The sequence below is a fragment of the Crassostrea angulata genome, chromosome 6, assembly GCF_025612915.1.
Source record: "Crassostrea angulata isolate pt1a10 chromosome 6, ASM2561291v2, whole genome shotgun sequence".
Classification (NCBI taxonomy): domain Eukaryota; kingdom Metazoa; phylum Mollusca; class Bivalvia; order Ostreida; family Ostreidae; genus Magallana; species Magallana angulata.
The window spans coordinates 42,527,329-42,555,307 of NC_069116.1; the positions used below are offsets into that span (position 1 = coordinate 42,527,329).

General features: G+C 32.9%; 1 protein-coding gene across 1 annotated transcript; it reads left to right on the top strand.

Annotated features, from left to right (window-relative positions):
• Window positions 1-88: 88 nt before the first annotated feature.
• Window positions 89-27,979, top strand: LOC128186727 (uncharacterized). The gene is made up of 4 exons (XM_052856589.1): window positions 89-401; window positions 10,345-10,380; window positions 27,221-27,360; window positions 27,706-27,979. The coding sequence occupies exons 1-4, from the start codon at window positions 240-242 to the stop codon at window positions 27,908-27,910; spliced, it is 543 nt and encodes a 180-aa protein (XP_052712549.1). The 5' UTR covers window positions 89-239; the 3' UTR covers window positions 27,911-27,979.

Below are 27,979 nucleotides of genomic sequence, written 5' to 3' on the forward strand. Positions count from 1 at the left end.
CATGAAATATTACACTAAGGTATTTATAATCTGTATTATACTGGAGAATATTGCTGTTAATTTGGAACTGAAAATCTATATTTGGTACTTAAGACGTCTTTGTTTAGCATTGATTCCGGATAAAGTAGGACCGGGTGACGGAAACCGTTGAAGAGATAACTAAGTATGGACCTTAATACTTGAATTCTTTTTTTTTCTTTCTTTATTTTTTTTACTGAGTTTCTTCCTTTTCCCCCCAAATGATGTGCATGCTCAGGCATATAAGCATACATGGTAGCTTCGCCACTGTTCACCCAGGCAATCACGTGATACCGTTTGGATATTTAAACCGCTTCGTCAGAAGATTTCTTCCTTTCGGATTTAAAACGTCTTTAGGAAAAAAAATGGGGGACGAGCTAATGGTAAGTTTCGATAGCATTCTCTTTAACCGGGTTTTGCTAGTGCTTAGGGAAAAAAATGGAAGTGGTCAAATTGTAAAATGTTTGGTGCACATAATCAACAAATTGAGGTTTAAAACCATTTCATTTAGTTCGTGTTAGTAATCAATCTCGTCATAGTCTAGTACTAATTTCTAAAAAGAGGAGAGAGATAGAAATACCTTTTAACGGCAAATAATTATTATTTGGTCCAGTATGATCTTTTATCATAATTAAGGTATGCTGAGTCTGAAAAATATGCTGGCCTTCTTGAAAATGGCGTTTAGTAGGATAAAATGGCGGACAACCACATCCATTTTTTCTCTTAAAGTCTCTCTAATGGGAAAAAATAATGACAAACACTAAAGAATTGATCCAAAATAGTATTTCATCATATTCAATGTGTGCTGAGTCTTACAAATTATGCCGCCTTTCCATAAATGTGGTTAATTAAGTCAAAGTGGCGATTTAAAATGGCGGAAAACAAAATTGTGTTAATTCGTCTTATATTTCTGAAATGTACATAAAGCGTGAGACAATCAATGAATATTCAGTCTAGCTAAGTTTTTAATCATAACTTAGGTGTGGATAGTCAGGAATGATATGCCATTTTCAAAAAAATGTCGTAAATTATCTTTTAAAAAAAATGGCGATTCATAACGGTGGACATTCAGATTTTATATTTCCCCTTTGTTTCTTAAATGGTGAAAAAGCGAGAAACAACAATTATGATTTTTTAAATAAATGTTCAAATCATAAATAAGACGTGCTAAGTCTGAGGAATCATGCTAGTTTCCACTAGAGCGATGCTTTTTAGGTCACCTGAGTCACTCAGGTGACCTATTGCAATTGGTCTTCGTCCGTCGTCGTGCGTTGTGCGTCGTGCGTCGTGCGTCGTGCGTCGTGCGTTAACAATTTTACATTTTTAACTTCTTCTTGAAAACTACCAGGCCAATCGTTACCATTTTTGGTGTAAAGCATCTCTATGGTAAGAAGAATCTAAATTGTGAAATTTATGGCTCTACCACCCCTGGGGTGCCACGGGCGGGGCCAAATATGCAAAAAAAGCCAAATTTTCAAAAATCTTCTTCTCTACTTCCACACAAGTGAGGAAAAAACTGAATGCATGGTTATGATGTCCATGAGGCCCTCTACCAAAATTGTGAAATTTATGGCCCCTGGGTCTGGGGTTCTGGCTCTAGGGTGGGGCCAATATGGCCATATAGTAAAAATGTATTAAATCTTAGAAAATCTTCTTCTCTACTCCCATATATATTTGTTAAAAACTAAATGCATGGTTATGATGTCCATGAAGCCCTCTACCTTAATTGTGAAATTCATGACCCCTGGGTCAGGGGTTCAGGCTCTAGGGTGGGGCCAATATTGCCAAATAGTAAAAATGTATTAAATCTTAGAAAATCTTCTTCTCTACTATCATATATATTTGTTAAAAACTAAATGCATGATAATGATGTCCATGAAGCCTTCAACCTAAATTGTGAAATTCATGACCCCTCGGTCAGGGGTTCAGGCTTTAGGGTGGGGCCAATATGGCCATGTAGTAAAAATGTATTAAATCTAAGAAAATCTTCTTCTCTACTCTCATATATATTTGTTAAATACTAAATACATGATTATGATGTCCATGAAGCCCTCTACCTAAATTGTGAAATTCATGACCCCTGGGTCAGGGGTTCAGGCTCTAGGGTGGGGCCAATATGGCCAAATAGTAAAAATGTATTAAATCTTAGAAAATCTTCTTCTCTGCTCCCATATATATTTGTTAAAAACTAAATGCATGGTTATGATGTCCATGAAGCCCTCTACTTTAATTGTGAAATGCATGACCCCTCGGTCAGGGGTTCAGGCTCTAGGGTGGGACCGATATGGCTAAATAGTAAAAATGTATTAAATCTTAGAAAATCTTCTTCTCTACTCCCATATATATTTGTTAAAAACTAAATGCATGATTATGATGTCCATGAGGCTCTCTACTAAAATTGTGAAGTTCATGACCCCTTTGTTAGGTGTTCATGCTCTAGGGTGGGGCCAATATGGCCATATAGTAAAAATGATTTAAATCTTAGAAAATCTTCTTCTCTACTCCCACACATGTGGGCAAAAAACTGAATACATGGTTATGATATCCACAATCTCCTTTACCTAAATTGTGAAATTCATGGCCCCTGGGTCAGGGGTTCAGGACATGAGGGGGGGGGGCAATATGGCAATTAAGTGTTAATGCATATAATGTTTAAAAATCTTCTTCTCTATTCTCACACATCTGTATAAAAAAACCGACTAATAATTATGTTTACCAGGAAGTCCTCTACTGAAATTTTAATTTTCATGTCCCCTGGGGTATGGGTTTTGACTCTAGGGCAGGGCCAAAATGGATGTATAGATGCTAATGCATATAACGTTAAAAAATTATCTTCTTTACTCCCACACATCTGAAAGGAAAACTAAATTCATTATTTTGTAGACCAGATCTTTTAGTTTTTCACCAAAATTATAGGTTTCACAGTTCTTTTTGAATTAAATGTGGTTGTCATTACAAATTTATAATTTTTCTACTCCAGTATGAAACCTAATTAATTAGATGCATATATGAGACTCCATGACAAGTTTGTGTATTGGATATATGCTACTCAGGTGACCGTTAAGGCCAATTGGCCTCTTGTTTATGTCAAATTGAAGGACAGCCAGATTTCTCATTTTTTTCTATAACGTTTATAAAAACGGGAATAAGCATGAGACCAACAATTTCAATTTGGTCCGGCAAAGTTTATCAATATAACTAAGACAAGCTGAGTCTTAAGAAATATGCTAGCTATGACGGAAATTCCGTAAAATAGGTCAAAAAGGCGATTTAAAATGACCTACAGCCAGATTTCATCACTTTCTATTTAAGTTTTTTTTAACAAGAAACAAAGCATTAAAACATTTATAGACTGGTCCAACAAAAAGTTTTTATTCATAATTAGAGTATACTGAGTTTGAGGATATATGCTTACTTTTACAAAAATGGCGTTATTTGGGTCAAAATGGCGTTTCAAAATGGCCGACAGCCAGAATTTATAATTCTCTTTTAAAGCCGTCTACAGGTATGAAACGTGTAAGTATTACATTATACAAATGTGCACATGAAAAACTAGATTAGAATACTTTAACGAAGAAAAAGAACAGATCCATACTTTACTCAAAATTGTTAATTTTTTCCGTTTTGTATTATTAAGGCGCATACCGGTATCTTATTTAAACATTCTGTGTTCATGCTTTTCAATATCCGTCTTTTTTAATTCCTAAACCTTTCTGGGGTTTTTTAAAATTATACTTTATGTACCGATTTCTTCGACCTGCCAGTTCGAGTTTGAGAGAGGAGAAATATTTTTGTACTATAAACTGGTGTTTTTTGGCTTTAAAGACGTCGATGTCATAAGCTTATTACGGGCCGCCGGAAGGCGGTCCGTTATTTGATATACATTTATATAGTGTTACTGCGTTTCTGCGAGATAGTTCTTTTTAATAGAATTAATATTTTGCCTCTTTTTATGAATTGAAAGTAGATTTGCATGTCGAAATATTTTTTATGCCTTTTAAAATACATCACATATTTTTTGTTTTACTCGTAAATGAAAAATAGGTCATACTTAGTAGACTGTCGTGTTTGGCGCGTTTTTATCGAGGCTATAATCTGTTCGGAAAATTTCGGAGTTTTTCATTCTTTTGAAAACAATGCATCGGGATCGGTATGCGGGACATACTATAGACATTAAATACTAAAGACCTGAATGTCATTAAATTTCATATAAACGATATATTTGAATTTCTATATGCCGTGTTAAATTAAATGACTTTGTGTGTGTATTTATTATATTTCCATGTAAAATGTGGTAGAAATTATCATGAAATGACATCCATATCAATTATTTACGCAAAAATATGACAGAAATGAAAATTTAAATTGACTGGAAAATTTGAACTAATCCATTACTATTTTATCATGTGGTCCCTTAAAATTATATAAACTAATGCATTAAGTTTTCATTTAATACAATGCAACAAAAAAATGTTTGAAATACATAATCTCCAAGAGAAAAATGATGAGTTGAACTTTGTTTTAGAGTAATGTACAAATCAACGTGTTCTCCATTACTTCATACTATGGCAATGACCATACAATTACCGTTACGAATTCTTACAGTAATGAACTCGATTCTTTATGATGATAGTAAAATGTTAAACTTCAAAACAAGTTGCTGAAAGTATATTAGAATTTTCATAAAAATTAGTACAACCAACTATTCTTTTTTCTTTGTGGTGTGTTTTATGTAAACAACCAATGATTCATACAACAATTATATTTTTTGCGGCCCATTTGACGCTTGCGTCAATATAATTTCTTGTATGATAACAGATATACAACCAGGAACTTAGGAACAGTGTACGACATGAAGAACTATTCTAGTATATGTCTGTCTCTTCCTTTAATTCCTTTCCAGCAAATAAATCTAACTAATATATCATCATATACACTGGAAAAGCTCGTGAATCAAAATGAGCCGAGATCAACATATAGTCCAGCTTTATATATAGTAATAAGTATGCGCAATATGTTTTGGCAACCCAAAGAATTTTACTCTTTTTAACATTACTAAGGACAATTTATATATTTTATAAGAAACCAAGCTGTCTATGTCTTCGTTAAAGATAAAAAGAACCTCTTGCAAATTTGCCAACATGTGTTTTGCCAAATGTGCTGAGGAAAGTATAGCAATGCGTGTCCATATTCAGAGAAAAAATTGAGGCTTTTTTATGCTATTGCTTTTTTATGCCAGACCATGCCAGTGCTAATTTGCAACATATCCTCACAACTAAGTTTGCTGATGGATGTATGAACCTCTTTAAAGTCGATAAACATCTCTGTCATTGTTGTTGAAGAGAAAATGTTTCCCTTTTATAGAGTTTTGAATTAGCACTTGATTCATTCCATTCACTGAAATGGTGTGACACAACTTCTTATTTCTAAAGCATATCGAGAAAATTGACAAATATAAGTGCACAGAAACAAGTATGAAAAGATGAATTAACTGACCAGAAAATCAAAGAGTTCGAGAAGTTCTTTAGTTATATGGATAACCAAGACACATTGCCCACTGACACGGTTTAATTTGCTTTCTTCCTAAAAATCAAAGCCCGGGAATATGTCCCAAGGTAATGATAGGGAGACAGGCATATATAAACATGCCCATATTACCATGCCCAGCCGAGATGGGATAAAAAAATTAAGTGATGGTTGTTTGTTGCTAGAACTAATGACCTTAAGATCTTAAACCTAAATCTTCTCAGATTGTATAGCTTGCAACTGGCCCACAGGTTGCAGAACCTTTATCTGTGAATGTAAACGTGCTTACTTCCCGGGTAAAGACATTTGAAAATTTCAAATCACAATCTTATCATTAAAAAAAATTGTATAAATAACATAATTATATCTGTAGTTTAATAAGGGGAAAAAGAAAAAAATTCCAAATAAAAAGCTGGTGGAGTTTTTTCTATTAATACAAGTGAGTGTTTAAATTTGACTGTCAGTTACACCATTAGTATTGAAATTATGATATTCAAACATTTTCCCCATTTAAGAGGCCTTTAGTAGTCTATATAGAGATTAATGAAATTTGGCTACTAGTACACATCAATCTGAATTGCCATTTTGACAAAATTAACGTCATTTTCATGAAGACCAACACATTTCATCAAACATGGAACAACTTAACTATGATAAATATGTTTGCTTGACCAATTTGTGATTTTGTATTGTTTTTTTTTTCATTTAGAGACTGTGAAACGAAAAATTATGAAATCTGGCTGTCCACCATTTTTAATTATTTATCGCGATCAACATATTTTGTTGGACTCAGCACACCTTAGTTATGATAAAATGCTATGCTGAACCAATTTATAATCGTTTGTTACCTCAATTTTTAAGATTTGAGAGAATTATAGAATTTGGCTGTCGACCATTTTGACCGCTATTTTGACCTAATTAGCGCCATTTTTGTCATGATAGCAAGCATATTTTTCAGTCTAATCACGCCTTAATTAATATGCAAAAATAACGCTGCTGGACTGAATTATTATTGTTTTTATGCGTTTTCCCTAGTTTAAATTTTAAGGAAAATTTTTATAAAATCTGGGTATCTGACATTTTGAATCGCCACGTTGAACTAATTAATGCTTTTTGGGGAAGGCCAGCAGATTTTTTTCAAGTTTAGCACACTTTAGATATGATGAAATACTAAGCTGGATCACTTCATTATTGATTGTCAATAATGAAAAGACTGTAAGAAAAAAATATAAAATTTGGTTGTCCGCCATTTTGAATCGCCATTTTGAGCTACTTAACGTCATATTCATGAAGGCCAGCACACTTTAATTATGTTTAAAAACAATGCTGGACCAAATAATAATTATTTGCCATTAAAAATTGTTTTCTACTAAATCGGACTAGACTATCAATATAAACGAAAGCTTTAGAAGTTTTTTCTTACAAATTGTAAGACCATTTTAAAACACACCTAATTGTCAACATATTTTTTTGTTTTTAGCTCACCTGAGCTGGAAGCTCAAGTGAGCTTTTTTGATAACATTTTGTCCGTCTGTTCGTAAACTTTTCACATTTTCAACATCTTCTCAAGAACTACTAGACCAATTTCAGCCAAACTTAGCACAAATCATTCTTAGGCAAAGGGGATTAAAAATTGTGAATATTAAGGGCCACACCCTTTTTCAAGGGGAGATAATGAGAAATTAATGAAAAATTTTCAGAAATTTTCAGAAATCTTTTTCTCAAGAATCATTAAGACAGGAAAGCTGAAACTTGTATGAAAGCATCCTCAGGTAGTGTAGATTCAAAACTGTGAAAATCATGATCACCGGGGGTAGGGCGGAGCCATAATGGGGGGTCAAAGTTTTACATAGGAATATATAGAGTAAATCTTTAAAAATCTTCCTCCCAGAAACTAATCTGCCAGGAAAGCTGAAACTTGTGTGGAAGCATCTTCAGATAGTGTAGATTCAAATTTGTCAAAATCATGACCCCCGGAGGTAGGGTGGGGCACAATGGAGGGTCGAAGTTTTACATAGGAATATACATGTTGTATAGAGTATATCTTTAAAAATCTTTTTCTCAAAAACTAATCAGCCAGGAAAGCTGAAACTTGTGTGGAAGATCCTCAGGTAGTGTAGATTCCAAGTTGTGAAAATCATGATCCCTGGGGACAGGATGGGCCATAATGGGAGGGGGGTCGAAGTTTTACATAGGAATATATAGAGTAAATCTTTAAAAATCTTCTTTTCAGAAACTAATCAGCCAGATGATTCTTCATAATTGTTAAGACTTTCGTTCCAGGACAATTTTTCGGCCTTAAAGAAGGTTCAGAGTTTGATGTAGCTTTATATCCCATATATAAACAATTGTTAAGGATCATTTTGAGAACTGCAGTACTCAACTTGTGATATGACTATAAAATCATCCTGTTAGAAAAGGGTATAATGATTATAAACATAAGAATATCCAGGGGGAAGATGGATTTTATTTATACAGGATCTACATGTATTATTGTACATTGTCAAGATAGTTTGTATTATACATGTAACTCCATTAAGCTGATTTTATCATACCTATTGTTCCTCAGGTGAGCGATGTGGCCCATGGGCCTCTTGTTTATTTTTATGACCGATCTGCAGGAAATGCTTACTCATTCATGACACCTGATCCCACCTCTTATCGTTTGCTCTTTTCTGGATTTGAATTGATTGGTGTCTAAACTATTAGACTGTGTGTTATACATATTCTTTACAATTTCTTTACTTACTTACAAACGACATTATATTTGCTATATAATACTCACTAATTTCAATATAAAAAAAATAAAATAGAAACATGTAATAAAAATCTATGGAGTGTTTTAAAATAATTCAGAGTTTATAATTAGATCTGTATAGTTTTGTGAATTAAGGATTACGTTTACTCAGGGTTTGAGATTTCAAAAAATATATTTACAAAGTTCAATAGTTGAAGTCCAAAGTTGTATCAAAAAAACAAAATAACAACGTTATTAACAACTATCGATATTGATATCCATGATTTGTTTATTTGAGGAAAATATGCTCCGACAAAGGTAGATTAATATTAAAACAGAGGACATTCGGACTAATTTTTTCATTTTCTTTTTTTCTCTTAAAAACTTTCTGTTGCAATGTAATTGCAAAAGTTAAGTTTCTATATGTTTTTCCATATCATTTTCCATATTTTATGGTTGTATTTACTTGTCTATAGATTTATATCACTGGCTGGCGCGCGATTGGAAAAATCTTTAAAATTCATAAAATTTAAATGATCAAAATATGTGAATTCAAAATTACGCAACTATACGTAACCCAATCTAGTAAATCTAAAAATCCTTTACATTTTTCTCAAATAAATACTTTTAAGAAAGTAAAGGAATGAAAATTGATAATTTACGTAATTTACATGTAATTTGCTCCTTTAGGAAAAAGGAAGTTTGATTGTTCAACACTGCGACATTCGAACTAGTTGACATCTAATGGAATCTATCTCCATATGCTTTGTATCGATCTATTGAGATACATGCATTTTGAAAAATATGTTTTGTAGTGTAATCACGGATTAAAACAGAGAACTGTAAAATTAATGATATTCACACATTTATTATTATTGTTAAAATAGTTTTCAAGATATACAATGATGCAAACATGTTTCATGATAACTTCTTAATAACCTGATTTTTTTTTCACACAAATGTTTCTTAGTTTTCTTGGATGTTATAAGAAGTAAATATTCGAGGTTGTTTAAAAAAAATCATGTTCCAGAATAAAAGCTTTTTATCAAAATGTGATTATAATAATCAGAAATGCTTGACATTTAATGAAACAAATAATATTTGAAAGTGGCATCTGACAATCTAATCTTTGCACTAAGGCAATTTCAGGCTCGTTATCATTTATTTTTATGTAAAAGACTTAAAAAAGGATAATTATAGTGTAGTATTTTAATCAATTTCAGAAAATATTGTTCCCTTTTCACACAAAATTAAGAATTAGAAATATTTGACAAAAATTCTTTAGTGTTTGTGTTATTTTAAAACTCACAAGATGAAAATTTGCTATTCTGTCAACAGTGAATGAAAGGTTACTAAATGGAAAGAGCATCGTCCTTTGAAAAAATCTTTCAGCACATTACTGTTTGCGATTTCTACATGTGTAGATTTTTCAAAGATATAATATTCAAAGTCTTGGTTAATCAGCTTGCAAATGTGGAAAATGATATACACATAGTTAGATAAGTGATCTGTCTGATTTTAAATTGTAAGTAAGATAAGAATGAGATATAATGAGATAAATAATATAAAAAAAACAATTAAAAATTGATAAACACAGTTAGGTAAGTGATGTGTCTGTTTTAAATTGTAAGTAAGAAAAGAAACAGATACAATTAAATAAATGAACAAAGATAAAAAAATTGCTACAGTTCAAAACACACAAATTAAAAAATAACCAAATATTTACACAAAAGTATTAATGTAATTATATTTGATTCACAGAAATGTAAAAGTAAATTCTATAAAGAATATATCGTCATCTGTTGTAGTCTCTCCTATCAATCTATCTCTAAGCCTTTTCATTGTATGGTACGTAATCATAATAAAGAGGCTAATATAGCTTTAGTCTGAAGAAAAAATCTCTTTTTTCAATATATTTTGCGTCAGACCGAATAGAGCAAACTAACTGTATTGCAGTGAGCTTTATTATCATGTGTACATTTTTTAAGGAAAAGCGATAACGTTTGATTATGTTTTAAATCACAAGAAACAAACCAGCATTTAAATGATTTTTATCTTTTCAGGCTCGAAATATACAAGATGCAGAAAATCTAAAAACGGTAAGTTGCCAACATGAAAATGCTGCAATTTCTTTTTACATGTAATGAACAATTAATTGGTACATGTGTATATATAAATGGTATGTATATTGTGACGCCTTCTTATACCTATTGTGTAAAGATAAATTGATGTTTTTCTTGTGACTTTTAGTGAACGCAGATAAATAAGTTTCCGGGAGAAGGCCCCAGGGTTCTGTGTAATACAATGTAGAAAGAAACATATTTTTCTTAAACCTAGAAGACGCTTATCACCACACATGTGTAAAGTCCACCAATGCATTTGAATTTCATGAGAAAAACGACTTTAGCATAGTGAACAAAATGTTATGTAACTTTGGTACAACCTCTAAAAAATGCAATTCAAATGAATTTTGCCCGTCCCGTTTTATAACTACAAAAGGTCAAAGTTCATGATTTCCAATTTTCATTTTGATGAAATGTAAACAATTTCGTGAAAATTTGTACATTTTATATGTGACTATTATGGGGGTTATTTATGCTTAAAATGTTCGAAAATAATATCACTATTAATATCATGATTCACTTTTATTAATCTCTGATGAACTATCTAAAAATAGAATAAAATGCAACAAAAGTCTTAATTTTGGACCACTATTATGTAAACGAAAACATCTTATTTGAAACCTTTCCAAGTCCACCGATTTCAGGAAAAACGTATCTTAGAATATGTGTAATCTGATGTTTCTAAAACACTATTCAAAACCATATGATGCGGATTTCGTTTTCGTGGAAATTGATAAAATGCTTGTGTCCTCCTATTTTTTCATTGAAACTAAAAAAACCCGCGAAATAAAACAAGAGGCCCATGGGCCACATCGCTCATCTGAGGAACAATAGGTATGAATAAAATCAGCTCAATGGAGTCATAATACAAACTATCTGAACAATGTACAATAATTCATGTAAATCCTGTATAAATAGAATCCATTTTCCCCTGGATATTCTTATGTTTATAATCATTAGTCCCTTTTCTAACAGGATGATTTTATAGTCATATCATATGTTGAGTATTGCAGTTCTAAAAAAGATCCCTAACAATAGTTTATATATGGGATATAAACGTACATCAAACTCTGAACCTTCTCGTGAGGCCAAAGAATTGTCCTGGAGCGAAAGTCTTAACAATTATAAAGAATCATCTGGCTGATTAGTTTCTGAGAAGATTTTTATTTAAAGATTTACCCTATATATTCCTTTGTTTAACTTTGACCCCCTTCCCCCCCCCCCCATTGTGGCCCCACCCTACCCCTGGGGATCATTATTTTCACAACTTTGAATCTACACTACCTGAGGATGCTTTCACACAAGATTCAGCTTTCCTGGCTGATTAGTTTTCTGTGAAGAAGATTTTTAAAGAATAACTCTGTTTATTCCTATGTAAAACATCGACCTCCCATTGTGGCCCAAACCTACCCCCAGGGGTCATGATTTTCACAAATTTGAATCTACACTACCTGAGGATGCTTCCACACAAGTTTTAGCTTTCCTGGCTAATCAGTTTCTGAGGAGAAGATTTTTAAAGATTTACTGTATATAATCATATGTTAAACTTCGATCCTCCATTGTGGCCCCAACCTCCCCCAGGGGTCATGATTTTCACAACTTTGAATCTACACTACCTGAGGATGCTTCCACACAAGTTCCAGCTTTGCCGGCGAATTAGTTTCTGAGAAGAAGATTTTTAAAGATTTACTGTATATATTCCTATGTTAAACTTCGATCCCCCATTGTGGCCCCACCCTACCCCCGGGGGTCATGATTTTCAAAACTTTGAATTTACATTACCTGAGGATGCTTCCACACAAGTTCCAGCTTTGCCGGCGAATTAGTTTCTGAGAAGAATATTTTTAAAGATTTACTGTATATATTCCTATGTTAAACTTCGATCCCCCATTGTGGCCCCACCCTACCCCCGGGGGTCATGATTTTCAAAACTTTGAATTTACATTACCTGAGGATGCATCCACACAAGTGTCAGCTTTCCTGGTTGATTAGTTTCTGAGAAGAAGATTTTTAAAGATTTACTGTATATATTCCTATGTAAAATGTCGATCCCCAATTGTGGCCCCATCCTACCCCCGGGGGTCATGATTTTCACAAATTTGAATCTTCACTGCCTAAGGATGCATCCACACAAGTGTCAGCTTTCCTGGCCGATTAGTTTCTAAGAAGAAGATTTTTAAAGATTTACTTTTTATATTCATATGTTAAACTTCGACCCTACATTGTGGCCCCACCCTACCCAATGGGGTCATGATTTTCACATTTTTGAATCTACACTACCTGAGGATGCTTCCAAACAAGTTTCAGCTTTCCTGGCCGATTAGTTTCTGAGAAGAAGATTTCTAAAGATTTACTCTATATATTCATTTGTTAAACTTCGACCCCCATTGTGGCCCCATCCTCAGGTGAGCTAAAAAGGTTAAGTTTACAATTCAATAACTTGGTTTCTGGAAGAACAGATTTTGAAAATTTTCGTAATAAATATTGACAATTTTTTTACTTTTTTAATCTTTAGCTTTTAAGATCTGTGAACAAACATAGAATTGTGAGCAAATCTCTGTATCTTGCTTATAATTCGAAGCTTAACACTCAAATATGGTTAGTAAATAGAAATTGTAAACAAACACAAGAAACATGCACTACATGTATAACAAATAAAGAACACAATTTATTTTTTCGAAATGAATCATATATATACACATGTATATACCTACATATTTCCGTCAGCGATATCAAACTCTATTTAAACTGAATAAACTCGAGAAAATGCCGAGCATCTCAACAAAACCTATTGCATTAATCTACCATTGCGCAAAAGATAATGCCGAATTACCGATAGAATGAATTGTATTTCAGTACCCCTACATCAGATTTTGCTTAATTTGCGCAGGTAAACAGTTAACTGTTTGATTTACCGAAGTCTCTGTTTGATTTGATACGTAAAAATCACGAAATACAGACGATAGTTTCCAGGTTACAAAGCATAAATAATGAAAACGAAACGAAAATCATAACAAGCTTACACCAACGTCATGTGTGAAAACTGTCAACGCATTGAAATATTTAGCCTCAATTTACTTCACAAAATCGGCACCAATATATTTTTCATGTTTCAAAATTTCCCTTCATACGCGAACTGTTGCACAACAAGCAAATTCATCATAGTCAGATCGCCCCTTTTTCGTATAATGTCATTGCAGCTTTAAACAAAGAACCTCGTTTTAGAAGTATGGAATACAAGTCTTGATAAAATGGGTATGCAAACCCGTGCCGTGGCAAAATAAATGCCGGGGCAGATCGGCAATCGTCAATTCCAAATACGCATTATTTTGCAGCAATATCTACAGCGAATACAAATATACTAGTCCATCAAATATCCTGAAATTTTAATGAGATTGGCAGATTAATAACTGCCACTCTTTTGTTTTGCCCAGGCAAAGTCTTGCCTACCCATTTTACCGGATGCCGAGCCCGACGCTATTTAAAAACTGATTGAAACACGTCTTTCCTTTATTATTATTTTCGTAATAACTTAGATTTGAAACAAAATTACCCCTTAATTTTTGCAATTTATATTTTCCTTCCCATAAGGATAATTTATGCTAAACTACGTTGAATTTGCCTCGGTAGTTCTTGAGAAGAAGATTTTTAAAAATGCACCCCCCTTTTTCTACTGTTTCAAGGTTTTCTCCGCTTTGAATATAGATCGGACTTTTATTTTTGCAATTTATATTCGCCCTCCCATTAGGATGCTTTGTGCCAAATTTGGTTGAAATTGGATAAGCAGTTTTAGAGAAGAAGTTCAAAATGTAAAGTTTACAGACGGACAGACGGACGACGGACAAAATGTGATCAGAATAGCTCACTTGAGCTTTCAGCTCAGGTGAGCTAAAAAACTGAAATCAATTATGACGTCAAATATATTTTGACGTCATAACTGAAATAAAGGGTAGTTGGTGTTACGTCACAATGAAAATGTGTGAGTTATCTCCCTGTAACCGCAAACCTTACCTTGCGTAAATATTTCAACACACATTAATTATTAACAATATTTTAACCCTTTAATCATTTTATCAAAATATTCATCTCTTGGTTTTGCTATTTTACGGAAGCTCATTGAGGCCAGCTTAGCAGAAAGAATAATTTTCTTTTGCGTTTAAACGCAATGATTATTGCGTTTAATCGCAACCTTTTGCGTTTAAACGCAAAACATATTGCGATTTAACGCAAAAGATTGCGATAAAACGCAATAGCTTTTGCGTTTAAACGCAAAGAACATTTATATATATATATAACGCAATGATTTTGCGATTAAACGCAATAATCGTTGCGTTTAATCTCAAAAGGTATTGGGTTTAAACGCAATAGTTATTGCGTTTTATTGCAAAACTGTTTTTTAATTTGAACATGACTTTTTTTATTCAGACCAAAAGAAGAAGTCTATGACATACTTATGTTATGCAACAACCATCCGTCAATCTGTTTATTAAATGTAAAGTTAGACATTTCTCGCTTTTCTCGTCGTGCTCTCTCCTCTATTTCTTTCATATTGTTTCTCATAAATCGAATCTTAATTTTTCAATAAAATCAAATAGTCCGCACATACACTGTATAACTGCCATCCATAATGCTTCATTATATCATTGTCAAATGAAAGTGAAAATGTTTATTCAATATGACGGACTGATTTGACACTTATTGTAATTGTTATATCACTAATTTGAATTAGTGTTATCACCTATTCAAAAAGTGATATCATTTATTGGAATAGGTATTATCACTCATCAATCACCTATATATCTTGTGATTTGAACAAGGGATATCACATATTTGAAAAAAAGATACATGTATCACTCTTTCAGTTTGAATAGATGGAATCACCTATTCAGATAGACGATTTTACTTTTTGAAAAGATTTTATCACATATTCAATTCGGTAATAACTTTGAGACAATAAATTTTCATAGTATAGCCATCAATGTAACTGTTTGTGCAAGTTCCATTTGTTTTAATTTGTCACACGAATCGACATGCCTCTATTAATAAGGCCCCTTGGCATAATGCTCTTTGCGAAGGAGTCTTTTCCGTTTTTCAATTCAACTGTTTTTCACAGTGTAGAAACCAAGTATCCGGCAAGCAAACATCACTGGTGCATCCATCAATAGCCATTTTGCATGTCATCTCTAAGGAAGAATTTGAAAACAAATATAAGCAAAGACTTATTGTCTCTCTTGTATTTATTTATAGCACGATCCTTTTTTTGAGGATCCGTTTGCTTAGAAGTGCCTGATGCTTTGACTTACTATTTCATTATAAGTTATTCCAAGTGAAAACCAGAAATTGAGTCTTTGTGATGTGTCAAGTGTTGTCATCAAATTACGCACTTGGTACTTATACTTAAGTGTATATATAAGCAAATGAATAAATTGCGATTTAACGCAAAAATCATTGCGTTTAATCCAAAAATTATTGCATTTTATCGCAAAATTATTGCGTTTAATCGCAACAATTCTTGCGTTTAATCAAAAAAACTATTGCGTTTATTCGCAAAATATATTGCGTTTAAACGCAATATTTGTTTTGCGTTTAAATGCAATACTATTGCGATTAAACGCAATACATTGCGTTTAAACGCAAAACTTTGCGTTTAATCGCAATACTTTTTGCGTTTTATCGCAATCTTTTGCGTTTAAACACAAAATATTGCATTAAAACGCAATAACTATTGCGATTTAATGCAATATAAATTAATTTATTTACTGAACTGGCCTCAGTAAGCTTCTGTACTATTTAGTGTAACGAACTTATGTAATACGATTTCAAAATCAAACATACACAGAAATTTGTTGTGTTCTATTAAGTCCCATTATTTTACATATTCTTAGAAAACATGAACATACAGAAGCTTATTCAGGCCAGCTTAGGAGAAAAAATAATTTCTTTTGCGTTTAAACGCAATAACTATTGCGTTTAATCGCAATCTTTTGCGTTAAATCGCAATAAGTTTTGCGTTTAAACGCAAAAGATTGCGATTAAACGCAATAGCTATTGCGTTTAAACGCAAAGAACATTGCGTTTTAACGCAAAGGTTTGCATTTAAATGCAAAATTTTGCGTTTAAACGCAAAAGTATTGCGTTTAAACACAAAAAATTATTGCGTTTAAACGCAAATGTAATATTGCGTTTAAACACAATAATTTTTGCGAATAAACGCAAACGTATTTGCGATTAAACGCAATAATCGTTGCGTTTAATCGCAAAAGGTATTGGGTTTAAACGCAATAGTTATTGCGTTTTATTGCAAAACTGTCTGACTTTTTCTATTCAGACCAAGGAAGAGGTTTATGACATACTTATGTTTTGTATAAGTAGGACATACTAATGTTATGCCACAACCATCCGTCAATCTGCCCATCAAACGTTATGTTAGACATTTCTCGCTTTTCTCGTAGTGCTCTCTCCTCTATTTCTAATTGTTTTTCATATTGTTTCTCATAAATCGAATCTTAATTATTCAATAAAATCAAATAGTCCACACATACACTGTATAACTGCCATCCATAATGCTTTATTATATCATTGTCAAATGAAAGTGCTACTGTTTATTCAATATGACGAATTGATTTGGCATTTATTGTAATTGTTATATCACTGATTTGAATTAGTGATATCACCTATTCAAAAAGTGATAGCATTTATAAGAATTGGTTTTATTACCTATCAATCACTTATTTATCTTGTGATGTGAACAAGGGATATCACATATTTGAAAAAAAATGATACATGTATCCCTCTTTGAGTGTGAATAGATGCAATCACCTATTCAAATAGATGGTTTTATTTTTGAAAAGGTTATATAACCTATTCAATTTGGTTATATCTTTGAGACAATACATTTTCGTAGTAAAGCCATCAATGCAACTGTTTGTTCAAGTTCCATTTGTTATAATTTGTCACACGAATCGACATGCCTGTATTTATAAGGCCCCTTGGCAGCGCGATCCTTCTTTTCAGGATACGTTTGCTAAGAAGTGGCTGATGCTTTCAAGTTATGACAACTTACTATTTCATTATAAGTGAAAACCAGAAATTGAGTCTTTGTGATGTGTCAAGTAGTGTCATCAAATCACGGACTTGGTACATATACTAAGTGTATATATAAGCAAATGAATTAATTGCGATTAAACGCAAAAATCATTGCGTTTAATCGCAAAATCATTGCATTTAATGGCAAAATTATTGCGTTTAATCGCAAAAATTATTGCGTTTAATCGCAAAAACGTTTGCGTTTATTCGCAAAATAAATTGCGTTTAAACGCAATAGTAGCTTTGCGTTTAAACGCAATATTTGTTTTGCGTTTAAACGCAATACTTTTGCGATTAAACGCAATACATTGCGTTTAAACGCAAAACTTTGCGTTTAAACGCAATCCACTTTGCGTTTAATCGCATAACTTTTTGCGTTTTATCGCAATCTTTTGCGTTTAAACGCAAAATAAATTGCGAATAAACGCAAAAGATTGCATTAAAACGCAATAACTATTGCGATTTAACGCAATATAAATTAATTTATTTACTGAACTGGCCTCAATAAGCTTCCGTATGAACATGCCACTGGGAGAAGAGGTATATTTTCATGAAAGTGTTACATTAAAAGTTTAAAATTTTGTCAATTTAAACTTAGCTATAACAGTTTGTTATAGTTAATTTTAAATTGACAAATTTTAAACTTTTAATGTAACTTAAGGGTAAATACATTTATTTTGTTTGAGTCGAGCATTGTCTGATGTACAGTTTGCACCAAAAACATGGAGAAAGTGGAGAAAGCTTGGATAATTATTGGTCGAACTAGAGAAGTCTCGAAGGATTTAAAACCTATCTCTTATTCTGTTTTATGTATTTTTAAAAGTATTTTATAAGAATGATTTTTAAGAGTACAATGTAAAATGCTCGCCATGATAAATGTGCAAATAATTAAAATTATATTTTTGTCTATTTCACAGTTCATTACGACGTTAGTTTAAATAAACAAAATCAACAAGCATTAATTACAACCACATACTCACATTGATTCTATCCAGGATAAAATATTTCAATCTTAATTTAATTTTGGCTTCCTACGTATTTTGCATGCCAGTTGCAGATCGTTTAAACTCTTGTTTTTTGTTATGTTTTTTACAATGTCTTATTATTTTACGGAATCAATTATGAGTATGTATTTGGATTTGTGTGTGTGTGTGTGTGTGTGTGTGTGTGTGTGTGTGTGTGAGAGAGAGAGAGAGAGAGAGAGAGAGAGAGAGAGAGAGAGAGAGCTTTAATGACAATATCACGAATATTCATGTACTTTCTTACTAACATATAGGTTTTTTCTGCCCCCACCCATTTCCATTAACTTTTTTCAAATACCAATTCATAAGTTTTAATGGAAGGCGAATGAATAAAGCAAAACAATCCAGAAAAGTAAATTCATGAAAGGAAAAGTAAAGTTTTTAAAGAGGCCTATCCAAACGCGTAAGAATATTATACAGGGTAGATTTAATTGAGAGTACGTATCTCATTCCTCTGTCAATAGATTACGTAATATCATTCTATGAGTCTGTCAAATTTAATTAATTTGAGTCACTGAAATAATTTATATGATTTAAAAAAATGAATAGTGGGCAAAATAATTGGTGAATGCCATATAAATCGTTAGTCTGATATTTACATGCTTGTAGATGTAAAAGAGTATGTCCATATCGTTTAGAAAAAGAAATTTATCCGATCATTCTGATGGTTTGTTCCCGTTTTGCACACATTTGAAAATTAGGTATCGAAAAAAATGTGTGCGAAACGGGAATTTGACAAAGTGAGATATTTGCTTAATTGCTATAGTCTATATCACAGTTCCTGTAAGGGCAATTGATATTGAAATAAATAAAACATATCTACTCGCAATTGATATTTACATTTATTTTATGTTACAATATAACTTGCATAAAAACACATTTACATAATAATTGACATCCATGTTCTGGAATTTAATTTTAAACATCGATTTGGTCATGAACAATTTCATTAATTTCTTTAAACAAATCAGATTATTGCAAAAATGTTGTGTATTGAGTGCTTTTGTTTAACTTCCTGCCTTTAGGAAGTACATGTACACGCTACAAGTTTGAAGAGAAAATATCATATATTAATATTTATTTATTGCTTTTGCTTACATAAATGGAGAAAATGTGTCAAGTGAAAACACTCCTAATTTTTTTTTCATTTATGCTGTGGCTTGAATTATCCAAGAAAATACTATTAGACAAATTAATGTATGATGATATGATGATATGATGATAAATAGGCAATTCTATATGCTTCAAAAACTGAAAATATTTTTTTCACAAAACCTATCAAATGTAGACCTAATTCATACGTTTTCAACCTTCTTTAGTTTGAAATATATCGAATCAATATTTAAATTATTATTTTTGTCGGAATTTATTGAGCTGCCGATTTGAAAATCCAGAAAAGTGACCCGTAATATACTTAAGCGGTGATGTCGATCATAAAATCTACTGCTAAGGATGCTACTTCGAAGATTGAAATATTTTGTGATAAAGGTCTGTTTCTTTTCATAAAAATCTTTCTGTTGATACCAAACAATCAATTATAAACATGCGTTTTACATATTTTGCAGCTACAATGTAAGTTGTAAAACGAGACACGGAATACCCCATATGACTGTCCGTGAAGTTTTTTCCCTTTATCATATAATTATCCACTGAATCAGCTACCAATTGGCCCGGGACCAGCAATTTTTCCTCAATTCATCGAGTTTTATATTTAAAGCAAAAGGGCAAAAATGTAAAAGTCAATTCATCTAATCCTTATTTTTCTTATCAGTGAGCGGAAATTTCAGACTAAAAATATTAATATGATCTTTATTTTATCAAATGAAAAAAATGGTGATAGCTATTACATGTAGTTATTAGTCTAAAACACAACAAAATATCTTTATTCTTCGTGTTTCATGGCGCTAATGAATGAATGATAAAACACAAGTAAAATCCAGGTAAAATCTTTGACTGAAAGCAGAGTATAATTGCTATCACAACACAAATCACACACATTGTTCTATACCCAATTATCAAATGTGTGCAAAACGGGAACACACCATTCTGGGGTTTGGTGTATGGCGTTAAGCCAGGTAGTTTACTAGAGTCATTATACTTTCCTTCTGACTTCGTTCACCGACGATTTCCATCGACTCTTTCTGAAGCATACTCCAAATTGTACTCAGCGGAGAATGTACTCCATTTTTTTTATAACCTCGGGTTTCAGAGTAGTGTTTAGTGGAACTCATATACCCGGAGTACGGAGTATCAGTTGGAGTATGAGTATGAAAAAGTTTTATAACCTCGGGGCCTGGTTGTGTGAGGTTGATTCGTTTTCCCGTAAAAAGCGTCTGTTATAAAAAATCTTCATATGAAAGTAAAAGCATGGAAATTTCCAACTTTAGACAGAGTGTACATCAAACATCGTATCCTATTTCTGTAAATGATAATTTATATTTGACACCTGATTTTAAAAATTTAATTTCTCTTTTCTGACATATGTCAAACGTAATATGTTTTACGGTGCGACCGTTGGGGCGAGCGCAGCATGTGATCAAACAATGAATTATGATAATGAAAATAAAATTAACAACGTAAATAAATTTGATTGCAAAATAAAATAAAACATACCTATTTTTTCAGTAAATTTACATTATTCATAGTTTATAAGATTTGTTATTTATTTATTTATAAATAGAACAATAGTTCAATCTCAGATACAATGTTGTTGAATTTTAACAGGTCGAGACCACTATATTTTTTGACGTCAGCATAAATTTGCATGCTAAATTAGCCATCTATTTACTTTTATCGACAAACCAATCAGGTGAATGAGTTGCAAGGCATTGTGGGCTACTACAAGTTTCAGTGTATACAAAGCGTATTGAAAATATAAACCATTTTGAATTGTCCTTTGGAAACTCATTTTGAATGATTTTTCAGAATTTATCAAATTAATATGGACAGTTATGTCTGAACTTCAATTTCTATGCTCACATTTAAAAAATATTGCATATCAGGACTTATATCAACCTATTTAAATACCCCTTTGTCACTGTTCAAAAGAGAGGTACGTCCTATAGAATTAGAAGCAGCGAGTACCGTTTTTTCACGTGATATCCCATATTTAAGACAGCATTATTAGAATGCGCGTTGATATTTTCTTCAGGGACATTCATCAGAATGCTTAACGGACAAAATACTATATGCTGCACAGCTTGCGCTTCTGCGTTTGTATATTTGTGCATTTCTACTGCCGTGGCTATTCACGTATGTTAAAAATGTACAGTTACCTGTATTTATTTCTAGTGCGCAATGATAAAGTAACCAATACGCAACTGTGAAGTTTTTTCTTATCAAAACCTGTTTGTACTTGTATGCGTATGTTTGTCAGTCGTTTGATACTGATCATTTTTCACAACTGATCAACTCAAACAACCGTATTTTTCAATGTGAGCATGGAACAAAGTTAATGGTACGTAATCTTTCCTTTTTTACCTTCTAAAGTAAAAATCAAGATGTACAAACATTCCGGCAAGCAATAAAATATTGTGAATAAAACAGACAAAAACCACGTGCGTCTGTTGAATCGTAAACACGTTGTAGACCGTCATGCATTGCAACTCATTCACTGGATTGGAGAATCTGTTTGACGAAAATACTGTCACGTGTTAAATAATGCTATCCATATAAGGTAGTGTACCCGACCTGTTTAATATAAACGTTCATTGCACTCCATCTCCTCTTTTAAAGTGATTGTAACGTACATCAGTTCATCCCCTTTTTTGAACTAGACATTTTTTTCTTTAATTTACATTCAAAAATTGACTTATCATAACACCCCCCCCCCCCCCATGTTAAAAAATATTTTTTTTTTTCAATTTACACATAGAAAATCAACTTATCATGGAGTTGCCCCCTCCACTTATAAAAAAAATTAATGGCTATTTTTTTTTTAATTTACGCTTAAACATATTTCGTTATCATATTAAAAGAGCATGGTGCATCCCCCCCCCTCCCCGCATGTAATAAATGGAAGTAAAAATAAAGAAACCATTGAACTGCTAAAGAGCTGAAGGATTAGAATTTTCGTGTGTTTTTTTTCTTTTTGCTTGCAAAGATTTTTTGGATGAGGCTGCCATCTACCCATACACCCACCCACCCCCTTTTTAAAAAAGCGATGCTACTTGTACGTTCCAGGAATTTACCGTAATTTTAGTGAATAAAATAAATGTGAGCATTCATCCAAATGAGTGCAATTTACAACTGTTTCCTGTTTCTGATGAAATGTCCTTATTCTTCAGCTGTTCTTTAGCTTAGCCTTTGCAAGATTTTGAGAGGATTTTGGTCCTTTCAGCAGGTTTACAATAACTTCAATTGGAGTAATTTCCCCTTATCAGTGCTTATTGTGACGTCAAAGCTGACGTTGGTTAAGTGTCGCCTGACTCTTTAAAACTCCCCTGAGAAATAAAAGTACGCAAAGTATACTGTTTTATTTACTTAAAAAAGCATGATGTTCTTAAAATTACACATTACACACATGCTTCTCAAAAGTTGTACTTTGATTCTCGCGAGAACGTGAAGTTGGAAACCATTGGTACTATGAATTGTGGGTCAAAATTTACTGACGCCGAAAAAATCTATCGGATCAATATGTAAACCTTTGTGACGTCACTCGATTATTTTTGATTGAGAGTGTACTGACGTGAACTTTAGAGGTAGCATTGACTGTTTAAGAAATAAGGTATCATTTTTGGATGTCTATCGGGATATAGATACGGGTTGGTCACGTGATCAAATCCCATAAAGCCCGAAGGGCTTTATGGAAGATTTGATCATGTACCAACCCGTATCTATATCCCGATAGACATCCAAAAATGATATCTTATTTCTTATATTTACATTTGTTGCAAATTATGACAATAACAATGCTCCATACTTCCTCTTTTGTGATGACCTAGAAAGCCGCCTCGATTAAAATGACGTAACAAAAAATAGTCCAACAATGTTGCAAGCATTTGATTATTGTGATAAATGAATATGACACTACTTTTGAGGAGACACCACTTTTTTATCATTTAAAAGGGAAACAGAAAAGAAAATTCACTTGTACAATTGAAAAAACTGATTGAAGCTTGGCGGAATAGTACCACCTGTGTTGAAGTCGCAGAGCGGTTAGAAATTTAAAAACATTGGAAGTTGAGTTAGAGTTATACTTAGGCATTTTCAGGGGGAAATCTATCGCAGAATCAGTTTCGAGAGCATAATGATTTCCTCCGACATTATAGAGGAAAGCGATTTTAACTTCGATGTTCTTTTAACGGAACATATCGGACAGAAAACACAAGGAGTTAAATTTGACCGTGATCCGTGAATGTACTACACACGAAAGGTCTGTAATATTACATTTGCAATTTTGACCGAGGCTTGTAATAAAATCAGAAATAAATTTTAACTGAATTAACTTCTTTGACAAATTACGATTGTAATTTTCAAGAACGCCTCGTTACGATGTCGAACCATAAACTTTCTGTTTACATGCCTAACGTGTTATCTAACATGAATCATTTATCCCCGCAAATAATGATATATTTCTTATTAGAATGAATGAATAAAACTTCGTATAACAAAATACAAATACGTTTATTTTTTATGCCTAAATTACGTTAATTTCATTACGATATCTAATGGGTGTGTTTCAGCACAAGTCGATTAGTTTGTGTACATAGAAAAAGTAGTGACCTATATAATTCATGCGCTACTTTGACCTCTTGACCCATAATGATGTTATGCAGAAATAACGGCGGATTGCTCAAACAGTGTTATATAAGGGAAAACATTTGCAAGTGTAAATATATGTCGTATACATTAATTGTTTTTGTTTTTATATTGTCTTGCTGATTCTCGTGAGAGTGTGAAGTGATTAAAAATTGCCATGATTACAGGGAACTACTGGGACGATTAAAACAATGCATTACTGGTCCGATTTACTGACGCCAAAAAAATCCGTTGAATGAATGTGCAACTATACTCTGTCCTAAGATATTTTGGATTCACGTTTGGCTTAATTGTTTGATATTTATAAACACTTCAGGATTCAAACGATGTTCATTCAAAAGTATGAAAAATTTCCAAGATTTCTCAATCAAAACGCCCCTGTTAGCTTATCAGGTTTTAATACAATGCTAAAAAATGTGATGTCTACGGAGATTTTGCATTGCAGCAAGCCCGGATGATAACGTTGAACTATTGCGCGATGTATTCCGAGTGTATTCCGAATGGAGTAAAGATGTAAACATTCCCCATTATAAATCCCCGTAAGGAATCTGTTTTCGTTCCTGTGAATTTTTCCGAGTGAAAGATGATAATGTGTCAATGAAATTATCTTGGAAAATATCCCTTTCAAATATTTCAATTGCACTTCTTTCACAGGTAAGAGTATTTTTATTAAAAATCGTCCAAATGTGCAGCATAAATATCTTGGGACAGACTATAGTCCGAATTTTCTATTCACACATGCCTTGCCGGTAGAGCTCGCTTCGCTCCGGCGCTGCGCGCCGGCGAGCTGCGCTCGCTATTAATGCAATATGGCACAACAAATATATGAAATGTCTTGAATGTCCTTGTTAAGAACTATGATATTGCCTGTTTAATGATGGTGGATATAAAACTGTTCGTGACTTCAATGAAACCATTCAGGTAATACATCTAATACTTAAAGCGGGGGGGGGGGGGGGGGGGATGGGGGGGTTGAGCAATTTCATAATAAATTTTAGTCTTAATTAAATCACATCATGTAGTATTTCATACAATATTGTATTTCCGAAATCGTTGAAAGATAAATTTTTGATAGATATTTATAAATGATGGATTGGCTTACAAACTTCCTGTGACATGTTAGATACAGGTTCAAAATACGTTCTCATAATTCCATACACAGTTATCGTTCTTGAATCATTTTTTTAATTTATTTTACTGTTTGACACGCCCTCTCTGATGATTTCGTATTTACTGTTGAAAGATTAAACGTATAAATCATGCTAATTTAACAGTTGTTAAAGCAAACTTTTTCGTAAAAAAATATTGATTGTAATGGTAAAAAAAACGATAATTGCGTCTCATTGCTTCAAATTATCATACACATTATACAACATAAAGCATCAAATGTCCTTAAAATGTTTGTAAAATTTGTTTTAAATTGTATACTGAATCTCAACTCTTATTAGGTTGATCATTTATTGTTGGTTATTACCCACATTACTTTTAAAACAACAATTGACAACTGTTTTCTAGAAATTCCTTAACAGAGTGACTTTTGCAACTACACTGTTATAGTGCAAGTTTTATATTTAGGTCACCTGAGTAAACTCATGTGACCTATTGCTATCCGTTTTCGTCCGTCGTCGTGCGACGTGCGTTAACAATTGTACATTTTTAACTTCTTCTTAAAAACTACAAGGCTGATTGTTACCATTTTTGGTGTGAGGCATTTCTATGGCAAGAGGAATCTAAGTTGTGAAATTCATGGCTCTACCACCCCGGGGGCACCAAATGTGGGGCCAAATATGCAAAAAAGGCCAAATTTTCAAAAATCTTCTTCTCTACTCCCACACATGTGAGGAAAAAACTGGTTGCATTGTAATGATGTCCATGAAGCCCTCTACCAAAATTGTGAATTCATGGCCCCTGGGTCAGGGGTTCTGTCTCTAGGGTGGGGCCAAATGGCCATATAGTAAAAATGTATTAAATCTTAGAAAATCTTCTTCTCTACTCCCATATATATTTGTTAAAACTTAATGCATGATTTTGATGTCTATGAGGCCCTCTACACTAAAATTGTGAAATTTATGACCCCTTGGTCATGGGTTCAGGCTCTAGGATGGGGCCAATATGGTCATATAGTAAAAATGAATTAAATCTTAGAAAGTCTTCTTCTCTACTCCCATATACATTTGTTAAAAACTAAATGCCTAGTGATGATGTCCATGAAGCCCTCTACCAAAATTGGGAAATTCATGACCCCTGTGTCAGGGGTTCAGGTTCTAGGGTGGGGCCAATATGACCATATAGTAAAAATGAATTAAATCTTAGAAAATCTTCTTCTCTACTCCCACACATGTGGGCAAAAAAAAAATGAATACTTGGTTATGATGTCCACTAACTCCTCTACCTAAATTGTGAAAATCATCGCCCCTATGTCAGGGGTTCAGGACATGAAAGGGGGGGGGGGGCAATATAATGTTAAAAAAATTTCTTCTCTATTCTCACACATCTGTATAAAAAAAATAACTTATAATTATGTTTATAAGGAAATCCTCTACTAAAATTTTATTTTCATGTCCCCTGGAGTATGGGTTTTGACTCTAGGGCAGGGCCAAAATGGATGTTATAGGTGTTAATGCATATAATGTTAGAAAATTATCTTCTTTTTTCCCACACTTCTGAAAGGGAAAACGGAATTCATGATTTTGTAGACCAGATCTTTAAATTTTTCATCAAAATTATGGGTTTCACAGTTCTTTTTGAAAGATTTCAGGCATGGAGGTGGTCGTCATTACAAATTTATAATTTTTCGACTCCAGAATGAAACCTAATTCATTAAATACATATATGAGACTTCTCGACAAGTTTGTGTATTGGTTATACTCTACTCAGGTGACCGTTAAGGCCAATTGGCCGCTTGTTTGTTTTTAAGCTCAGTCTTAAGTTATTTTTGTACCCTTCAGATGTGGAAACGTGACTATGAGCTGAAGGCCAAGAAGGCGCTCGAGTTTATCAGCGAGACAATCGGCGCCAGAAGCTTGGACACATCGGGGGATCTGGATAACTTCCATAACCAGCTGAAAGATGGCGTCTGCCTTGGCAAGTAAGTATCTGCCAAATGAACAGGAATATGTTCGGCTTGATAAAGTTTTTTTCATTTTTATTTTTATTTTACGGATATAGTCGACAACTTTTTCAAAGAATCTTGCATAAAGTTGCAAAACGTGAAGGTTAAAAATCCATGTTTCAATAAATAAAGAGTGGCCAAAAATTCTTCTTTTACATAATCTAGAAGTTAAAGAGAAAATAGAGACCTTTTAAAACACATTTTTATTCTCCACCCTAAAATAAGGTCAATGCATGCTTGTAATACATCAATAAAGACACAAATTACTAAATTTATTAAATATACATATATGTAGTAACCATTACCATCATGTTGTTACAGACTAGTAAATGCCCTGAAACCAGATACCATTCCAGAGACCTACTTTGCGCCGACCCGAGAGAAGGAGCTGATTGAATTGGCTATCAATGGAATGAAGCAACTAGGCGTGACCGAGTCGTTTGAGATAGATGATTTGGTCGAAATGAAAAATCTCCCAAAATGTCTCAATGCAATCGGTGCCCTGCAGAAAAAACAAAAAAATTAAATTGTTGAAAATATTGTCTATTAATACAGTCATAGGGTTTTCTGTGTTAATAAAGTTATTTTGAACATA